Raw genomic sequence first — 21764 nt, 5'->3', positions numbered from 1 at the left:
AATTAATGCAAAAGAAATCAATAGCCTAAGTATAGGAGCTAAAACTATACAACTAGTAGAAGACAACAAAAGGGAAAATATTCACCATGGATAATTTAAATCCACAGATAATTCTCTACCTCAGTTAAAAGTGAGCCTCTTTTCCATTATAACTTTTGCTCAGTGAATATGGGGATGGCAGCAATGCTGACTAACTTTTCTTTTCTTTTTTTTTTAGATGGATAGTCTCGCTCTGTCGCCTAGGCTGGAGTGCAGTGGTGAGATCTCAGCTCACTGCAACCTCTGCCTCCTGGGTTCAAGCAATTCTCCTGCCTCAGCCTCCCGAGTAGCTGGGATTACAGGTGTGCGCCACTATGCCTGGCTAATTTTTTGTATTTTTTTTAGTAGAGACAGGGTTCCACCATGCTGGCCAGGCTGGTCTCGAACTCCTGACCTTGTGATCCACCCATCTCAGCTTCCCAAAGTGCTGGCATTACAGGCGTGAGCCACCACGCCGAGCCGAGTTTTCTTTCTTTTCATTCCCTCGTCCATTAGGATAGACACTTCATAAGAAATATCCTTGAAGAATATCAGAAAGAAGGTAAAGAATCAAGTGCTTAGTCAATCCTAACAAAACATAAAGTTGGCCATAAGTAATAAAAATAAAGCAAAATATATGCATTAAACCAAATATACCCTTTGGTTTATAAATTCTTTTACTAAGTCGATTAACTCTTCTCTTGCATCCTCTCCCTCATGTGATAATTTTATTATGAGTAGATAATGCAATGGTTAAGAGCAGACCCTACAGCTGTAGGGCATGAAGTCCAATCTTAGCTCCACTGCTTGCTTAGCTGCATGACATTTTGTCGCTTTTTAAACTCTCTACATGCCTCAGTTCCCTCATCTTTAAAATGGGAATAATATTAGTGCCTACCCATAGGACTGTCGTCTAGCACATAGTAGGCATTTTAAAAGTGTGTGCCATTATTTGTAGGACTGACAGAAAATGCATCAGCCACGAGAAGAATTTTTATGCTTCCTAAAATACTGGTCCATGATTATACACAGAGTTGCTAGAAAAAATAGCTCATTTGGTTGCCTTGAGTCTGTGCCTTGTAGACCTCCAACTACAGGGAGTGTAACTGATCAAGGACCTCAGCTACTGTGCGCTGAAATCTGTAACTACATTTGCACAGAGGTCTCACTTTCTGCCAGCTGCTCCCAGCCAGTAACTAAGTGCTGCATGAAAACTAAGGGAGGCCATTTCTGAGAGACATGGGACTCCTCTTATGGTCAACTTTGGCTCAAGTATTCTTTGACATTCTTGTCAAAATTTCTTTATTCTGAAGATCAAGCTGGACCTTCCATTCCACTTTGTTTTCACTCCAGGTCAGACATGCATCATGGTCTAATGTCCCTCCAACCTTTCTGCCTCCCTCCCTATTTTATCTCATCCTTTTAATCCCATCTTGGTGTCTGATTCTTAGAGGACTTGAACTAATACAATCTAGCATTCAAACCTCTCTTAGATATGACATCCTATTTTCCACTGTATCTCCCACCTCTTATTTACCTGTATCTTATACTCTTGGTTTCTGGATGTGCCCAAAGCCTTCCTGTCTCTGAGCTTTTGCCCACACTCCTTCACTGAGAAAGCACTCACTACCTGGCCATTTTTGCCTGTTGAATCCCACTTTTCATCGATCATGCATCTCAAATGTCCCCTTCTCTAAGCCTTTCAAGGTCCTGTCAGCTGCGTATATTTTTTCCCTTCTGTAAACCTCCAGCATTCTTGTTTTTGAACTCTTTTATAAGCTTATTAATAGCAAATAAATAAACCTCTGACTTTGAACCTCCAAAGTGCTCAGTTTATATAGAATAGGCACTCAGTATATGCAGAATATAATTGAAAAATTAAGGGGAAGTCTATTCTAGTGAACTTAATTTTTAACATTCAGGATTTCCAACAGCTCACATCCGTTCTGCTTGATATAGTAACAATGAACTTGCCTGAATTAAAAAAAAATTCTATGTATCAAAGCACTTAGTGAAGAATGTAGCATGTAGTAACAATTTTACTATCTGCTTAAAGTGCTTCATCAAATTTGGCTATTTTTTTACCCAAAGGATTGATTATTTGAAATTCTAAAATAGTGTTGCTTTGTGTCTGTATACGAATGTGAACTAGGTCACCTGGATAAATAGTTGTAAAGAAATACTTCCTCCTCGAATGGCGTAAACCCGGGAGGCGGAGCTTGCAGTGAGCTGAGATCCGGCCACTGCACTCCAGCCTGGGCGACAAAGCGAGACTCCGTCTCAAAAAAAAAAAAAAAAAAGAAATACTTCCTCCTCAAACAAAGGGTCCCTGCCTAAGGGCTAGAGAAGCCAACATCTCTCCTCTTGGGCTCAACTCCAGAAACACAAAAGGGAGACCTTGTTGTTTCAATGAACTTTTAGAGGACGAGGTGTCTGAACAGTAATATGAGAGAGTACTGATGAGCTCAATATATAATCTTATTTCTTCATATATGCCATATAGAGAATCTTATTTCTTTATGTATGTACCAGACAGTTTCCATTTAATCCTCACAACAGACTTATCCTCATATTACAGGTAGAACATTGAGGCTCTGAGGGGTTGTGACTTACTCCCAGGTCATGCTGTGGTCATTGATACATCCTTAAGAAATTTATCATGGGTATCCAAAAGATATGCTAATCATATAAAGTCAATTTCTTCCCTCAACCTTCTCTTTACGCTTTTTGGGCAATTTCCTTGCACAATTCAGCCTAAGGAAACTTGAAGGCAGGGTTTGGCATCTAGCCAGAGTACAGCAGCCGTGCCAGCACAGCAGCCTCCGGTCAAGGGTTGTAAGTCTTTAACTTGGGTCTCCTACCACTTCCGGTTAAGAATGCAACACTCAGATAAGAACTTCTCAGGTGGAAAGCAGGAAGAGGGTGGATAGTGCAAGGTTCAGATAGCACCTGCTTGGACGTTCACTGATTAATGATTTAACAAGGGCGGTCACATGAGACAACTGCTGCTTTTCTCGGCCCTCATTTTTCTTACTAACAGGTCTGAAAATTGAACAAGATGGACGGGTCCAGGAAAGAGGAGGAGGAAGACAGCACGTTCACCAACATTTCTCTTGCAGATGATATAGGTAAGGAAGAAATGGATAAATTCTCAAACACACAATTCTGCAACTACTCAGTTTTTTAAAAATATAACTTTTATTATTTTCAGTATAATGATAAAGCATACTCATTTTAGAAAACTTGAAAAATATAGTTACGAAAACAGGTTTTAATTAAGAGCTGTTTTCCTTTTCCTTTTAAATTAAGTGATAATTTTAAAGTTCCTGTCATCATATAACATGTACTTTTTAAAATAAATAAAAACATAAAATATTTATTTCCTAAAAGTTCAGGAAACATGACCTCAAAGTTGTTATGAAAACAACCTATAATATCGCCATGTTTTGTTCAATTATAGTCAGTTTCTTTTCTATCTTGTAAAATAATTGCATAATTTCTGAAAAATGAACTAGACTATACTACAATTAGCATTTGGGATTATTGCAGAAAATGTTTGATTTTTAAGGCTAAAGTTTGCTGAATTCAACAAGAGAGAAGGAACCACGTGGGAGAGCAGTTCTACAATGCTGATGGAAAGGATAACCATGGTTCATTCAACATCTTGGAAAAAATAGACAGTGCTGAATTGCACAATGTTAACTGGACGGAAACACTTCAAACCTATAAGCACCCAAGTCCTTGGGGGTGTGCGGTGGGGGTGTGTGTGTGTGTGATGGTGGTTGTTTTCTATCCAAGTTCCTTTAGCACAATCATAGTATGAAGCCAGCAAGACTGCGGCTAAGCAATGGGGGTTACTAATTTTGATTAACAGAGAGCAAGAGCATGAATATTTAACATCAATTGCTCTTTCATACAGCCATGCTTCTCCACTTTCTCCCTAAATGCTTCGATTCAAAAAGCGTCTTTCTAAAGTGCAGCCAGACAATTAACACAAACCACCAGCCGGAGCTAAGCTTCCCTCCTGGCACTGCATAAACATGCTGGGGTCTTTGGAAATCAAAGAGGAGTATTTTCAGTCTTTATAAGGGAAGGAAAGGTACAAGGTACTGGGCTGTTGAAGAAATGGGATACCGCTGTCCTTAACATGCTCCCACCAGGGTGTTTTAGAAAACAGACAGAGCTGCAGAAGGCAGTGAAGGAAACAAAGACAGGGGGAAACCCATGTTTCTTAGCTTTGGGAGGTGAGATGAGCATGTGCATGGGGAGCCCTATATGCTGTGGGAAGATGCGGTTCATGTAGAAAGCTTGCTTGCTTGGAATGTGACTCAGCCCAGAATTTTTTCTGGGTGTGCTGAGCCTGAAAGTGGGGACTGTTGGTGGTGCTGGGCCTTTTTACAGCGACTCTCTGACACACCCCATCACACCCCTTCAACTCTCCCCTCCATGTCTCATCTTCTGCCACTTTCACACTTCCAGTGGAGGAAAGAGCAAGAGGACAGGGAATTTAAGTTCAGGTGTCCAGTACACTGTTGGCACTGGTTTTTAGAGGGACTCCATAGGAGCTTATTGCTAATGGAGCATGGGTGTGTGGGCATGGGCACTGAAGAACTAGGAAAGAGTGAGCAATGCTGTCTGGTTGGTAGTGAGAGTGCCGGCAACCACACGAGAGGACCAATGTCTCCTTGCTCCCAATTGCCACTCCTTCTCCTTTGTTAGACCGAGTCAAAAAATCTCAGTGCACAAAAGGCCTTTGGAGCTGGTCCAGCATAATAACCAGTGGTGGACTCAGGAATTAGTGCTAATTTCTGCTGTTTCCGTATTTCAAAATGGTAAATGGAAATTGTTCATATATTTGTGACGAAAATGTGCCAGTTAATCAAAACACCATGTTTCTTTGGCTTTTGGAGATAATTTTATTCATTTGACATGGTAACACTGGTTCGCCCTTGTTAATAAAACGTTCTTGGGCTTTGATAACTAAAAATAGGAAAACAAATTATTATTAAAAAATGGAGATTGTTTAGCAGACATCATTCATTCAAATTGTGGAATCCTTGCAAAAGTAGAGCATTAAAAAGGTATTGCTTATATTAAAAGAAAGTTTAACCCAGTTTCTTACTTTTCTTTTTATAATATACACATATGCATACATATGTGTACACATACATGTGAACATATATATATATATATATATATATATATATGTATGTATGTATGTATGTATGTAAGGGAGGCCCAGAGAGTCTAAGTGCCTTGCCCAAGAGCACAGAGCCAATAAGAGGCAGAACCAGACTACCTAGAAAGGAAGGATTTCTTAAACTCCTATGTTCAATAAATTCAGAGAGTCAATATTAAATGCAATGGTTTCAATACATTTGCTGGATTCCAGATACAATGCTACGTCCTTTTAACATCTTATTTAATCCTTACAGCATCATCGTGATATTATGGTTCTATTTTACAGATGATAAAACTGTAGCTCATATTTTTTTAGCAACTTGTTTAAGGCCTCTCCAGGAAATGATAGAGCCAAAATCCCAATCCAAGTCTCCTATGGTTGTGGACATTCCATCTGAGCACCCTTCTCATCTTACAGTTTCTGCATGGATATTGAGTGGAGGTGGCAGTGTTTGTTCATGCTGGGCTTTTTGGTAGTTTGTTGGAGCTGGATACCAGAGAAAACCTGGCACCTTTTCGTGAACTCTAAAAGCTGTAAGGATTTCAGGCCCTAATGGGTTGGCCTTGGTGATTATCCAGAAAGACATCGGCTACTGGATGCCAGCCGAGCGTGGTATTGGAAGCTGCTGGATACGGAGGCTCTCACACAAGGACCGATCATTTCTAATTCTGAATAGAAAGGCCTCGAGTCTCCGGCACTGATCCCCGTGTGACTGGTCAGACCTGTCACTGTCTCCTCTTACCCCCATCGCCTCCCCCTTATACTGCTTCTTTTCTTATTCAGAGGAAGGCGAGAAAAGGCAAGAGAAAGGAGAAGGAAGTTTTTACTAACTCTTGAAAAGGTTTGTTTGGGGAAAGGATTGAAGGCATTAGTCAAACTTTCGTTTACTTTGAATTTTATTTATTTAAGTAATTCTACTTCCTGATAGTATGGAGCAGTGAGAACAGACAATGCCAGTAGTTATTCAAGTCACAAACCAGTTGTGCTTCATAAATTTATTTGTATGCGAGTTATACGGATTTCAGAACAAATGTCCCCAAAGACACATTACAAATGATAGGATTCCAGACCAGTCCATGCTGTCTAACCGCATGGCTCCCAGACTGTGTGCCAAGATGCTCTAGGGCACCGCAGCAAACTCACAAGGGTTCCATGAGGGCATCTCAACCTCTGTCAGACACTGAGAGGACTACTGGCTGATGGTCATTCATTGTTTCACACTAGACTGAGCTACGTATCTTTCAATGACATCATCTCTTTCAATGCTGGGTTGGCTGCAACTGCCGTGATAAAAAGCAAGTTCTGTATGAAAGTCAGTTGTAGAACAGGGAGTAAGGGTGGCAGTTTGAGAAGGCTGGAGAAGTTATGCAGTGCCCAACGGGTGCACACATCCCATAAGTAAGTGTGTTCCTTTAAGAATGAAATAAAAATATATCTTCTTTCAATTTGGGTATAGTAATTTTTTTAATGCCTACTAGGTTTTTAAGACATAACAATGTTAATAAGATGTTTGAATCTAAACACTTAATATATGGAACTGTTTGGTGTTTCTCTTGGCTTTGGAGCACTATGAAAAAATTACTGAGACACTAAGGGCACCATAAACCAAAAGATAGTTTAGGAATCTCTGGTCTCAACTGTACTGTAGCTGAACTGGCCCAACTGCTGGGACCTTAGAGGTGGGAGCCATACAGTGCAGGACAAAAGACATTGGAAGGCATTGATCTCTCCTTCCTTCCTATGCTTCCGCTCCCCTGGCTTTGATGCCACCGCACAGCTCAGGTTCCTCTTCAGCCTCTTTCATCTTTCATCTCAGGCTCTTTTGGGAACCTGTGTCCTCCAGCGTTTCCCCAAGACTGTCCTTGGCTACTGTTCTCTCTCTGGACACACTCTCTGGATGATCCTATCTACTCCTAGTTCCAGTCTCACCACCCGTTGCTGTATCCCAGTGACTCTAAAACAGAAATTGCAAATTCAAACACCTTCAGGGCCAGGCAATGTGTATGTGGAAAAGAGGCAATGGTATATCATCATTTTTTTCACAACTTCTAAAACAAGCTATTAACATTTCAATTCTGTTTTTAGTTTATCAAATTTTTCATCATGCATCTTTTACATATACCAGACACTGCTCTTACTATGGTTTATTTCACAATGGCATCTCAAGGTTAATTCTTTCAAGGACATACTTTGTTTGCATGTTAAATTTATGGGAACATTCTTCATTTCTCACTATTTTCCTTAGAAGGCACAGTCTTCTTGGACTAGATTTCATTTTCTACTTCTTTCTTATTACTAAATACAAAAAAAAATTGTATATGTTTATGGTTTATGGTGTACTATATATATATAATGTAGTGGAATGGCTATATATACATATTTTATATATATATACATATATGTAGTGGAATGTCTAAATCAAGCTAATGAACGTATAATTTACCTCACATAGTTATTTTTTTAGTGGTGAGAACACTTAAAATCTACTCTCTTTGAAATATTTAAGTATACAATATATTGTTTTTAACTATAGTTGCCATGATGTACGAAAGATCTCTTAAATTTATTCATCTTGTCAAATTGAAATTTTGTATCCTTTGGCCAACATCTCCACAATATCCTCACCATCCAACCTCTGATAATCATTATTGTACTCTCTGCTTCCATGAGTTCGACTTTTTTACATTCCACATAGAAGTGAGATCACATAGTATTTGTCTTTCTGTGCCTGGCTAAATAATGTCTTCCAGGTTCATCTATGTTGTTACAAATGGCAAGATCTCCTTCTTTTTTAAGGCTGAATTCTTCCACTGTATGTATCACATTTTCTTTATTCATCTGTCGACAGGCATTTAGGTTGTTTCCGTATCTTGGCTATTGTGAATTATGCTGCAATGAATATGAGCATGCAGACACATTTTCAATATTCTCATTTCAAGTCCTTTGGATATATACCCAGTAGTGGGACTGCTGGATCATATGGCAGTTCTAGTTTTAATGTGTTGAGGAACCTCCACACTTTTCTATAGTAGCTGTACTAATGTACATTCCCACCAACAGTGTGCAAGGATTCCCTTTTCTCCACATCCTGGCCAACTCTTGTTATCTTTCATCACTTTGATAATAGACATCCTAACAGTTGGGAGATGTTATCTATTGTGGTTTTAATTTGCATTTCTCTGATGATTAGTGGTATTGAGCTCATTTTCATATACCCATTGGCCATTTGTATGTCTTCTTTTGAGAAACATCTATTTAGGCTCATTACCCATTTTTAAATTGGGATATTTGTTTTCTTGCATTTTCCACTTTTGACTGAAGTAAGGGAACAACATAGTTTACTTTCCTCTTAACTCTGCAGTAAGAAAACAACAGAGCAATTGTGATGATAGAATGACAACCAACACTGAGCCTTGGGTCCAGCCAGGAGGGTTGAGGGTTGAGGCTCCCTGGAGAGCATGTGCCCGGCTCAAAAGGCAGAGCCGCTTTCTGTTTCTGGTTCACTATTGTCATGGAGGGACAGAAATGCAAATAAGTGGAAACTTTAAGAGACACTGGATATTTCATTTTTTTGTACAATTTCCTGGTTTTTCCATGTTTTTCACCTAATCCTAATTTTAAAAACAATAGCACAGAGATCCAAACAAAGCACATCTGCAGGACAGATGTGACTGCAGAGGAAAACTATTTTCAGACTTCTGTTCTCATATCTTATCACTTGTCTTCACCTCTCTTCTGAGTTTCTGATTCATAATCCAATTGCTTGCCTAGGTATCTCCCAGGGGTCAAATAAACTTATCCTCTCCCCCCAGTCTATTCCCACTCCTATATTCATAATTTTAATTAATGGCCCCACCATCCACCTAGTAACAAAAGCTAGAAATCATATGTCCTTCCTTCTTTCCCACAATCTGATCAATTGGCGATTCTTGTTGATTTGACCTTGGAAATATTTCTGAAATAAATCTGGCCTTCTCCATCCCTGCCACCACCTCCCTCACCAGGTCCTTATTACCCCCAACATAAACCACAGCACCCACCTCCCAGTGGTTTATCTTATTTCAAATTTTATCCCTTCAAATCTACCCTCCACATTGGCCACATCACCACCTTTGCCTCTAGGGAACAGCCAATGCCTCGCAGCCCCTGAAGGATGAAGTCCGATTCACTGAGCATAGCATTGAAGCACCTGGCTCTCCCTATCTTTTCAGTGCCATTTCCTGCCACACCATTTGAGCTCAGTAGGAGACACTTAATGTTCCCTCTACACAGTGCCTAGTTCACGCCTCTGGACGCTGTGCTGCTTCTCACTTGGTCTGGAATAACACTACCCACCTTACTCTTTGTCTGGCCAATTCCTACTCCCCCTTTCAGACCCCACTCAGGCAATGCCTCTCCAGGAAGCTTTCCCTGGTCTTCCCAGTTAGATTTCCTTTCTCCTTTCTGAGAACCCCTAACTTATCTCCATCTGCATTTTTTTTTCATAGCATATGAACAGACAATTCAACAGACTGCGAGCTTCTAAAACACAGCCTGGGTTTTCAAATACCTGTATTCCCAGCACCTAGCACAAATTGAATGGGTTAACATCTTTTGATTAAAGAATTCTGATGGAAGTTGTGTGTGTTGGGATAAGTGCCGGTTTAGGCAGGTCAGCCCCTGGCTGAGAGTTGACTTCTAGGGTTGGCTTTCCTAAATGGTCTCTACTTTTTAGAGCTTCTTTTCTATCCACACTTCTGGGTAAGTTTAGTTCTGTTTTCAGAACGCATTTATTGAGCACCTACTGTCATATGCCAGGTAGTAGGCAGGACCTGGTTATTTGAAGAATTGGCACAGGGGAGTGTGGCAGGAAGGGCTTGAACTTTGAAGTCAGGAATGCCTGGATTTGAATCTGTTAGACTTTGTACAAGCTCTCTACTATCCCTGAGCCTCCATTCCCTCAGCTGCAAAATGATCATAAGAATAAGTCTCAGAATTGTTTTGAAGATTAAATGAGATAATAAAGGTGGTGTCTTGAACTAGCCTGGCATAAAGTGAGTACTCAGTACATTTTCCTTCCTCCGCTGCCCATTTCAAGGAGCTCACACAAAAGTTTCTTAAAATGCTCTGAGATCTGGGCCAGGCACAGTGGCTCATGCCTGTAATCCCAGCACTTTGGGAGGCTGAGGCTGGCAGATCGCCTGAGGTCAGGAGTTCGAGACCAGATGGCCAACATGGTGAAACCCTGTCTCTACTAAAAATACAAAAAAAAAAAAAAAAAAAAAAATTAGCTGAGCATGCTGCCAGTTGCCTATAATCCCAGAAACTTGGGAGGCAGAGGCAGGAGAATCGCTTGAACCTGGGAAGAGGAGATTGCAGTGAGCCAAGATCGCGCCATTGCACTCCAGCCTGGGCGACAAGAGTGAGACTTTGTCTAAAAAAAAAAAAAGAAGGCTCTGAGATGTGGCCACATCAGTTCTCATGGTAACGGCAATGTCCTGTGGACATGGCACTGTAAGCTGGGACTGCCTGTTGACGTCCCCCTGATAAGGAAGGGGAGGTGGATATGAACGAACTCTTTATACAAGAGCACGATTCTTTTCTGATGAATATAATGAAGCCACTCTTTTCCCTCTTCATGCCAGCCCTCGCCGCCTCCCCGTCGATGTCCTTCCCGTCGCTCCTCTCCTTTATGCCTCAGCCTCCGCCCTGACTCTGCTCTCTAAAACCTCTCCTGAATAATATTCAAAGCTGTGTCTGCGTCTGCTTTTGGTGTCGGCCAATTAGCCCTCATTGTAAGGTTGTAATATGCTTCCCAGAGAAGTGGCACAATTGTTGTGTGCTTTTATTCAGTGATGCTTCCTACCACTATATGGAAAATGTAACAATACCCCCTCACGCCCTGCTGAAAGCAGCCGGGGTTTGAAAAGCTTTCAGAAGGCCATCTGCCGTCCCCTCAGCCAAGCAGAAGATCAGACACGAGGCCCTGCATTAGTTAGCACTCTAAGTAAAAGGTATCAAGGGTCTGTATTCCTTTTCATCTTATCCTCCATTATAATATGGGCTAAAGAAGGAAATAGACTTGTGGCTCCCCAGCTGAGAGAACACTGAGCCATAGCAGGAGTCTTGTTGGTGAAAAGGGAGCAGGCCTTTCTTTTCTGATATGAATGGAGCCAGTGTTTGCAGCCAGCGCCACGCTCCCAAGTGTCTGCCAAGCGACTATTGCCAGCTTTGCTGGGTTACACTGGACATCTTGGGAGACAACGGTGCAGATGAGAGTCCCAGAGTGGGGGCATGGTTAAATAAGTACACAAGGATGCGGCAAGTGCTGGCTGAGGGTGTTCTGGTCAGGACCAGAGAAACCCCTACCACCAGTGTCATTTTTCTTTACGCCCTCCAATGAATTTGGCTATGAATACTAATTTAAAAGATTATTCCCATATCCTTAAGGGTATCGAAAAAGATCATCTCTAGTATGTTGGAAATGTTGTTTTTAGTGAAATCAAACAAGTACATTAATTGCACCAGCAATGGCAAAAAGTTTCAGCAAATCTTAATTGGCATTTGGGATCTATATAAGTATGGATAATGCCATTGGCAGAGTAAAATATCTGTTCCTGTAAGCTAAAGATAATATGGACAGTGGCATTAGGAAAACCTCCCCTGGACCAGCAAAATGCCTTAGAGACTGAGCATAAGAGATTCAATAAGAAAAAGGGGATTAACTCTGCTTCTCAGCAGCTTCTGGGAGTGGTATGGCTCTAGGGTCACTAATGTATTGCTAGAAATTATAAGTGCTCTTTCTGCAGAAAAATCTTCAATCAGAAGAAATCCACTTAACTGAGACAAATGATCTAGCATAAAGCAAAAACTAGTTTTAGTAAACAAGCGTAAGAAATGTCATGTTAGCGTAGTATCTAATGTTTTCAGTAATCGAGAACGTTCTCTAATTTTCCCAGCAAAGGATAAGTATTAATATTTTGACTCTTCCTTTCAAAGACAAAAACCATCCATTGGTTGCCTATATGTTTTTTTTCTTCGTCATTAGAATAATCACAAAAAAAGGGAGGGGGCGTTAGAATTTTCTCATGTTAAATTTGTACAACATCCTTCACAGTTATGGTGAATTTTTTTTCCAGGGAGAAATCCAGAGGAGATCCTGAAAATCAGGGTGCATTTTATTAACCTGAGCTCATGAGCTAATAAGATGCTGACCTGTCCCAGGTCTGCATTCCTGAAGAGGGGGCAAGGTGGCTGACACAGGGCCCTTCATTTCACAAAGGCCCCAGTTGGATGGGATCAGCTTTGGACACACTTTCCCTCACAGGCTTCCTGCCTGCTTGACTTGTTCAGAATTTCAGGGTCAAAGCCTGGTTTCCTTAGAGAACTCTAAGGTTCCTTTGGCCTTCAAAGATAGTCTGGGTGCAGAGAGAAGGAGGACATAGGCCCCAAAAGAACAGGACGAACCAGATGAATCAGTTTCTATTGGGCTCCATGAACCTAGAAATAAACATTTGAAATGATCCAAAAGCTTTATAAGTGACACTGCTGAAAGAATATATCCACTAATCACAGAATCAAAGTTATTGTAAAAGTTGTTCCAGAAAAAGGTGTTTTGCTTTCCTAGATAGGCTTTAGTATTCATTTTCTTTCTTTTTCTTTCTTATTTTTATTTTTATTTTTTTTGAGACGGAGTCTCGCTCTGTTGCCAGGCTGGAGTGCAGTGGCATGATCTCAGCTCACTGCAACCTCTGCCTCCTGGGTTCAAGCGATTCTCCTGCCTCAGCCTCCTGAGTAGCTGGGATTATGGGTGTATGCCACCATGCCCGGCTAATTTTTTCTGTATTTTTAGTAGAGACGGGGTTTCACCATGTTGGCCAGGATGGTCTCGATCTCTTGACCTTGTGATCTGCCCGCCTTGGCCTCCCAAAAGTGCTAGGATTACAGGTGTAAGTCACCGTGCCCAGCCTAGTATTCATTTTCAGTCCTCAACAGTGGGAGCATAAAAGACTCAGCGGTAGCTCACATGAATGGTCTCGAAGAACAGTGAGCCTCTCTTGCCGCCTTTCTGTTACAGTGACCTGGGTCTTCCCTCCACCAGCTTTCTTGGGATGCACACAGTCAACAGCAGGCTCTTTTCAGCCCTTACTCACTTTCTTCCCCATTTAATCATTGTTCCCTTCTTTCTCCATACACATGTTTCTTTGTCAGCTTAATGACTTTGGCTCAGAGCGCTTGACTGTGCACATGCGTGGTTTTCATTGCTGGTAGTGTGACGTTAGTAAAAGTTGTTTGAAAAGCTTGTATTTTAAAACACATTCTTCTTTTCTTATCCCTCTTGAAAATCTTTACTACCTTTTCTTACCAGACAAAAGGCTCTACTATTATTTGTTCCTCCATGTGAATGTTTTACTTTCATCTTCATTGTGGTTACCAGGTTAGCTTCCTTTATAAAAATGTTTAGAAGATTTTTTTTAAACAATGTTTCTTATGATTCTTTTTTACTTTGGAATTTTAAATGACTTGAGCTTTGTGCTGGTACAGTGTTTCTCAACTGACACAGTGGATTCCTGTCCTTTCTGCTTTGAGCCCTTTACCATACTGTAAAAATGGAATTTCTGTAATAAAATGTTATAATTTGAGAGACTCTTTAGTTTGCAGTGACTGTTGACCCCTAAATGCTACATTTCTCAGCCAGTGTCTCTCTGTGAAATATTTAGTGATTGTCAAGCATACAGTTGCCCTGGGAGAGCCTATATTTCAAGGAATTTCTCAAAGAACCGGTTTTTGTTTGTTTTTTTTTGTTTTTTTTTTCAGGATTTTTTTACCAACACAAACAGTAACTCTTCTATTTGTCCATTTTGTAGGTTGGGACATTTATGCTTTTTCTGTAACGTGTAATCATTTGACTGTGAAAGGAATTAGACAAATTCATAACTAATTGATTATTTTTAAAAAGCAAACTGCATATTCCAATGATTACACCCTTAAGGGTTTTTTTTTTTTTTTTTAAACCTTTTTGAGGGAGGCAGATTGATGCAGGAGTCGGAAAGAATGATTAATCAAATGTCATTCTAGTTTTCCTGTAGATTCTCAATTCTGGTGACAATTAGAAAATCAGGTGGTTTCTTTGGAAATCCTAGTTAACTATTTGGATACTTATTTCTATCTAAAAAGCAACCCATCATCACTTATCACAAATAAAACCAAGAGTCTCAAATGTTTGGAGTGACCCCACACTTTACTAACTAGTCATGTGTCTCTGTGATGGTTAATACTGAGTGTCAACTTGATTGGATTGAAGGAGGCTAAGTAGTGATCCTGGGTGTGTCTGTGAGGGTGTTGGAAAGATTAACATTTGAGTCAGTGGACTGGGAAAGCAGACCCACCCTTAATCTGGTGGTCACAATCTAATCAGCTGCCAGGGAATATAAAGCAGGCAGAAAAATGTAAGAAGGTGAGACTGGCCCAGCCTCCCAGCTTATACATCATATATATGTACAAAAAACAATGATTTAGAACAATGATACCCTGACTAATACAGTCTCTTAGGTGAATAATGATAATAAGCATTCATTAAAAACTTATTGTATGCCAGGCACTGTGCTAAAAAATTTATATGCATTATCTCAATCCACACAAATACCATGCTATTGATATTTTCCCTGTTTTTCAGATTGAAAACTGGGCTCGGAAAGGTTTAGTACCTTGAACAATGCAGAGCTGGGATTCAAGCCCAGGTCTAGGTGACTTCAAAGCCTCTGTCAAATGACAATGCATCAGAATTGAAATTACTAGATAGATAGCATTTCTGCATTGTACTGACTAGGTAGAAGCAATAAGGTGCCTTCATTGCAGGTATTGAATAATGAAATATGGTCCTCTAGTTATGTTATGAGGTCATTGTTTCAAAAATGTAATCATAGAATCAGAGGGCAAGAAGAGCCCAGAGGCTCTCTACCAATATTGGAATATGCTCCGACATGAAAGATAGAATATAAAATTGTATCTATGTTGTGATTACAACCATGCAAAAGTAATTTATATATATGGACTAGAATGGGAAGGGAACTTGGAAAAATGTATATATTAGTGTGAAGGGATTATAGGTTATTGGATTTTCATGTTACATTTATGCAATGTTTTTCATAAAAAATGAGATTAATACTAGAGTTTTTCTAATATATAGAACTAAGGTATTAATCCTAACATGGGTGATAATTTTCAGAAGCATGTGAAAATATAAGTGGTTGGATTATGGACATCTATCACAACACCACTGTGGTGATGCATGTGAAAAGTTGTTTAGGAAAAATAAAATGTAGAAAGTGGCAAATTTAGCTACAGGATATTCAAGGCATGCATGGAGGGCGGAGAGTAAAGGAGACATGGCACAAATTGTAAATGCCACCCTTCAGCACCGTCAGGTCTTTTGCATTTTATCCCTTATTTTGAAATAATCTCAAACTATAGAAAATTTTCAAGTAACCTAAAAAAGATTCTGTTTTGTTCCTAAGTTATTTGAAAGTTGCCAATGCTCTATCACTCCTAGATACATTAGTGTGTATTTCTTACAAACAAAGACTTCTCCTTCGTAACCACAATACAACCAATATCATCAGGAAAATGGCATCCCTACATCACTCTCACCCAATCTTCAAAGCCCACTGAAGCTTCACCAGTTGTCTTGATAATATCCTTTACAAAAAGTATCAGTTTAAAATCATATGTTGCATGTAGCTGTCACGTCACTTTCATCTCCTTCAATCTGGAACACTTCCTCCATCTTTCCTTGACTTTCATAACTTTAAAAGATTATAGAGCAGTCATTGTGTAAAATGGTTCTCAGTTTGTGTTTTCTGATGTTTCCTCATGATCAATAAGTTTGGCAAGAATATAACAGAATGATACTGTCTTCTTCTCATTGCATACTGTCAGGTGGTATATAATTTCTATTTTCCCTTTACCAGTGAGGTTTACTTTGAGCTCTTGATTACGGGTGGTGTCTGACTCATTTTTCCTTCAGTAATTAGCAAGTATTTTAGAGGGAGATATTTTGAGACTATATAAATATTTCATTTCACATCAAACTATTTATTTATATCAGAATAGATTTACGTTTTCTCAATTTATTAAGTTATAATCCTCAGTATATCCTTAGAAAAGGAAAAAAGGAAGAGATACATAGTACCTTAATATCTTTTATTTATTTATTTATTTAGAGACAGGGTCTCGCTCTGTTGCCCAAGCTGGAGTACAGTGGTGCAATCTCAGCTCACTGCAACTTTCCCCTCCCAGGTTCAGGCAATTTTCCTGCCTCAGCCTCTGGAGTGGCTGGGACTACAGAAGCCCGCCTCCACACCTGGCTAATTTTTTTTTTTTTTTTTTTTTTTTTTTTTTTTTTTAGTAGAGACAGGATTTCACCATGTTGGCCAGGCTGGTGTCAAACTCCTGACCTCAAGTGGTCCGCCTGCTTCAGCCTCCAAAAGTTCTGGGATTATGGGTGTGAGCCACCGCACCCAGCCTTAAAATCTTTTATATATGGAAATCAGGTGTACAGAGATTCTATTCCTACTGCCTTGAATTATTCAAATTTACACTTATATTCACTTCATTTCTTCTCCAGTAAATTTGTCTTCAAATTTTTCTCCAGTAGAGATAGGGAAGGGCAATCAACGAGGAAAAGTGGAATATTCCTTTATCCAGTCACCCATTACGTACCCAGCTGTCAGTTCAGTGCATCTGATTTGACTCTCAGGCTGGCACCTCCTGCAGTGAATGCCACTGGATGAAAGTGGGTGTAGACAATGCATGTTCCTATTGCCATGTGGCTGGGCTCCTGAAGTTGTTAACGTTAATTTCCCTAAGGAGATAAGGTGTTTATAAACCAAACATTGATATTTTCACGTGGATCTCAAAGCCGGGACTCAAATTAGGATTATGACCTTAAATTCTACATATCAGATATGCCACTTTGACAAAATGGTGACACAGATCAGAGCTGCCTTTGCCATCTCACTATACTACTTTTCCTAATCCATCGTAGTTGGTATTATTTTCATCATTCTAATAAAGAATGACGAATAGTAGCATCTTTAATTTGTTATACCCCACACCTTCTCTTTTTCTCCCCTTTTCCTCATTCCCTCAACAAACGTTTTATCCACTGTGTCCTTTGTTGTAATCTTGCCTCTGATCCTCTCTTGAGTGCTCTCTATGGTGTGTGTCTTCTTTCCATTGCTGTGTTCTATCTTCCCTCCCTTCCTTCCTTTCTCTCTCTCTCACCTATGCACTCCTACTCTCTTTGGTTTCTCTCTCTGGTCTCAGAGGGGCCTGACCTTTGAACTCTGCTCCTCTGTCTTTCCCCTGATTCACACTCCCTATTGTATTGATGGCCTACAGGTTTGGAGATAAAGCAACACCTCACTAATCTGAGTTGAATGCTTTTTAAAAAAGTTTTAGCTTTATTATTTTAAGTAAAAGGAAAAAGAAGTCTTTTGCTCAGATAACTTTGAGTTTACGCACTTGTAATTTGCATTACCAGATAGTTACAATCATTGCTGCTAAATCCATTACCTGTTCACATATAAACATTGCTGCTAGGGCAAATATTTCCCTTGTTTATTACCCATTTATGGAGTATTTTTCTTAGGAACACTGAGTAATGACTAAGTTTCCAAGCTCTAGAGTTGAAGTCCCTGCAATCAAACCCTGGTTCAGGTTTGGTGTGGTAACATTGTGCAAACATCTCTAAACTTCAGTTTCCAGTTGACAACGCTACTGCATGGCTGAGTTAGCCTATAGTGCCTCCCAGCCTTCTCAGCCTGGGTTCTGAGAGGGAACTAAGCCTTCCAAAGGTGTTCATTGTATGCAATGAATTAAATTATTTCCTTGCATCTAGAAAGGTACTGGTTATAAAACACCCTTGGGAGAATTCAGAAAGTGGTCACTCACATCCTTTTCTGTGTTCTGTGGTTCATTTGGGGAAACCTGGTCGAAAAACGCTAGGATTCTGAAATAGAAAATTCCCTTTGGAAAACTTCATAAAATTTACTTAGCCTTCTTAAAATAGAATCACCATTCCATTTGAATCACCATTCTATTAAATGGAATCACCATTTCAAGAAAGAGGAAGAACTTACATTTCTGTCACCTAGAATACCTATTCATTTGGACCAAGAACTCTGATTTATGAAAGTTGAACAGATTAACTGCAATTCCGCCAGTATTTAATATGTGTATGTTATTTTGCATTTTCATCCAGTGTTTGTTACCGAATGAGAGAAATGTCTTTAAGAAACTATTTGTTCTGTACGTTATTGCTGTGTAACAATTTACCCCACAAGTTAGTGTTACAGAGTGACACCATTTTACTTTCCTCACTATTTTGTGACTCAGTGATTCGGGAAGGACTTAACTGAGCAGTTCTCCCTTAGGGGTCTCTCCTGCAGCTGCAGTCAGATGTAGGTGGGGGCTGCAGTCATCTGAAGTTAGACAGGCTGTGTAACCAAGGTGGCTCACTCACACAGCCACGGTGGAAGCTGGCTGCTGGCTGGGAGCTGAGCTGGAGCTGTCATTTCAAGCACCTACATATGGTCTCTCCAGTACAGTGGTTTGGGGGGAATTGTATTTCTTCTTGGTGGCTAGTTTTCCCTAGAGCAAGTGTTCTAAGACCGACAAGGAAGGTTGTGTGTCCTTTTTATGACTGATCCTTAGAAGTCACACAGCATCACTTCCATTACACTCTCTGGGTGGAAGCAGTCCCAAGCCTGTTCAGCTTCAAGGGGAAGGAACGTAGGAGAGGATGTCTATGACGGCATGTCAAGGATTTGTGACCACTTAAAAAATCACCACAGCTGGTCCTCTGGACACAGATTATTTACATTCTTCCAAACGCAAAATACATTTACTCTCTCAAGACGCCCCAGAAGTCTCATCCAATATGACGTCAGACTCAGGCTGGAGACATGGGATCTAGATGCCCATGCAGATATGGGTGAGGCTCCTCAGGGATGGTCCTTCAGATGCTTTGTACTCTCTCTGAAGACCTGTGAATTAAAGGCTCCTCACACGCCCAGGATACAATAGTGAGGGATAGGACAGCGTCCATACTTTTCCTCCGCATGGAACTCTAAACAAGATCCCATTTTCTCTTTAGTTGCTTGGCTCCTACTACCTGGCAGGCAGTGTGCTAGAGTCAGAAGACTTTTTGTCGCCCCACTGTGGTGAGGCTTCAGGCAAGCCACTTGACTCCTCTGGATCTCATTTTCCACGTGTAATGAAATAAGACTGATAGATCCCTTGAGAACTCTTTCAGCTCAAAAGTTCTGTGATTCTGTGAAATGCTAAAATTGTACTACTTGGATATGAACAGACACAAATCATTGTGCATAATTAAGAACATTCCACAAGTAGAGAATGTTACTAAATAAAGGATAAAATTAAAGTATGAATTAATAAAGAAGTAAATTTTGTGGGAAATAGAAGCAGATTTTGAACCAATTTTGCCACTAGAGGTCACCAGTATACCATCTCAAAGAGAATAAATAGGCTTTTATCACTAACAGTTCCCTGTGTAGAACCCCTAAGTGGCATTCACGGTGTCTTTTTGTTTACTTGGAATATCTCCTGACAGTTGTCAGAGACGTATGTTATGATGAGGTGACGTCAGTGTCCCTCTAGGTGATGTTCCAGGTGTGCCTAATGTTCTGTAAGCGTGAAGAGCCACTACTGAAACAGTAAGGAACTAGGATTTTCTGCTTTCTCACTGGGATGCGATGAGGGGCAGGGAAATAACTTGATAGGAAGTAATATGAGCTCTGAGGCGAAAAGGCACTGTGGAAATCCAGTGTCATCCTCAAATGCGGCACAGACATGTCAGCTTTTTTATGACACAGAGAAAGTACGGACTGGGAGCAGAGCACTCGTTTATTCAGCCAATGTCTGTGGACCTGCCTTCAGGCGCTATGCTTGGCAGGGGCTACATTGATGCAGAAGATGCAGTTGCTACCCTCAAGGAAGTTAAGAAATGAAATACAGGAGGTTTCTATTCAGATTCAATATTTTAATAAAAAATGTTTTTATTAATGGCCATTGACTTCTACTGATGCTTCTTGAATCTCCAGCTCAAGTGGTTCTCTTCCTTTTTGAACTTTAGATATCCAACCAACATCTTCTGTGACATTCTGTAATATTTCCCTTAAGATACTGTATAAAGAAGGAGGAAGATAAATCGGAATTTGACACAGAACTAAAGATTATTCCATTTAGAGGTTTTTGGGAGAAGCAGGTTGGGATGGCCCCTGAGTTTCACTACATATTTTTGCTGGTATGCCAAGAGTACTGACATCCTGCCAGGCAACTTCTCTCAGATTTTCTTATTTTATCTTGTTGACAGACCTGTAGGATAAGCACTGTAATCACCATTTCTGCCAATGATCTCTTGCAGCATGGCAGTGGGTTTTGTTGTTGTTGTTGTTGTTTTGCAAAGTGATGCTAAGAGTTACACGTTGGGCCTTTTACATCAAATCTAGAACTGACCGTCACATGAAAATGTTAAAATGCTGAGTTCAGTTGCGGCCAATGGTGCTTGTTAGGAAAAACTCTATTAAAATGTATTTTAGGCCAACACAGTGGCTCACACTTGTGATCTCAACATTTTGTAAGGCCAAAGTGGGAGGATCGCTTGAGCCCAGGAGTTTGAGACCAGCCTGGGCAATATAGTGAGACCTCATCTCTACAAGAAATAAGATTAGCCGGGCATGGTTCTGTGCCTGTAGTCCCAACTACTTGAGAGGCTAAGGCAAGAGAATCGCTTGAGCCCAGGAGGTTGAGGCTGCAGTGAGCCATGATTGTGCCGCTGCACTCCAGCCTGGGTGACAAAGCGAGATCCTGTCTCTAAATAAATAAATAAAATAGTGTATTTTAACATAAAATTCTTTGGGTGGGAGAAACAATGCTCCAAGTGAAATTAATACCTTGAAACATAAAGAGTCATGGAGATCTCCTGTGAAGAAACTTCTGTGAGTGACAAGAATGGATTCAGAATATCTCTGAGGACTATATCTATTTTCCCCCAAAATGAAAGCTACAGGATACTTTCTTATAATGTGCTTCATGTAGTACAAAAAGAAAATCTGCAAACTCCAGAGCTCACAATTCTATAATAAAGAATGAGTTGCAAGGAATTTTGGGATCTTTCCATAACTTGAGGAGCTATTTCTTCTAAGGCTGAAGGGGACTTGAACTTGATTTAAACTAGTTGTCATCAGCCTTTAGAGCAGACACTGAGATTGATTCTGAGCAGGACACAGCCACAGCCCGTATCCCTTAGTAGCAAGGCTTTCTTTAGCTTTCTGCCTTCACTGGAGAAGGAAAAAGAGAGCCTGGCCGTATCTTTGCTTTACACTGGGCATGATTTGCTTCACTGCGATGAGTGTTACTAACTATACTGGCAATTATTAATTTTAAGCAATTGTTTTAAAACAAACTAAAGGCAGGCTGAAGACAGGCTCGTTTCTTCTTCTCCTTCTCCTTCTTCTTCTTCTTTTTGTGACAGAGGCTCGCTCTGTTGTCCAGGCTGGAG

General features: G+C 40.3%; 2 protein-coding genes across 13 annotated transcripts in view; one reads left to right on the top strand and one right to left on the bottom strand.

Moving 5' to 3' along the window:
- The window catches only part of LOC105493279 (uncharacterized), a 96032-nt gene that overhangs the window by 57762 nt on the left and 16506 nt on the right, over nucleotides 1-21764 (bottom strand). The window contains exon 3 of one of the 12 annotated variants that reach the window (XR_011620954.1): nucleotides 6771-7154. The exons of 10 other annotated variants lie outside the window; for them this stretch is intronic. The gene's annotated coding sequence lies outside the window, so the exon portion shown is untranslated. Of the gene's footprint in view, nucleotides 1-6770; nucleotides 7155-20255; nucleotides 20387-21764 lie in introns of those variants that run through there. One more of the 12 variants, XR_011620950.1, reaches the window with a different exon arrangement.
- The window catches only part of LOC105493277 (short coiled-coil protein), a 44729-nt gene continuing 25863 nt past the window's right edge, over nucleotides 2899-21764 (top strand). Inside the window, exon 1 of the mRNA XM_011760806.3 lies at nucleotides 2899-3146. Coding sequence (XP_011759108.1) covers nucleotides 3077-3146 — 70 coding nt within the window. The 5' untranslated portion in view covers nucleotides 2899-3076. The remainder of the gene's footprint in view (nucleotides 3147-21764) is intronic.

This window comes from Macaca nemestrina, chromosome 3 (genome assembly GCF_043159975.1).
Source record: "Macaca nemestrina isolate mMacNem1 chromosome 3, mMacNem.hap1, whole genome shotgun sequence".
Classification (NCBI taxonomy): Eukaryota; Metazoa; Chordata; class Mammalia; order Primates; family Cercopithecidae; genus Macaca; species Macaca nemestrina.
The sequence above is the reverse complement of the archived record's forward strand: the minus strand, read 5'-3'. Positions and strand labels throughout refer to the sequence as shown.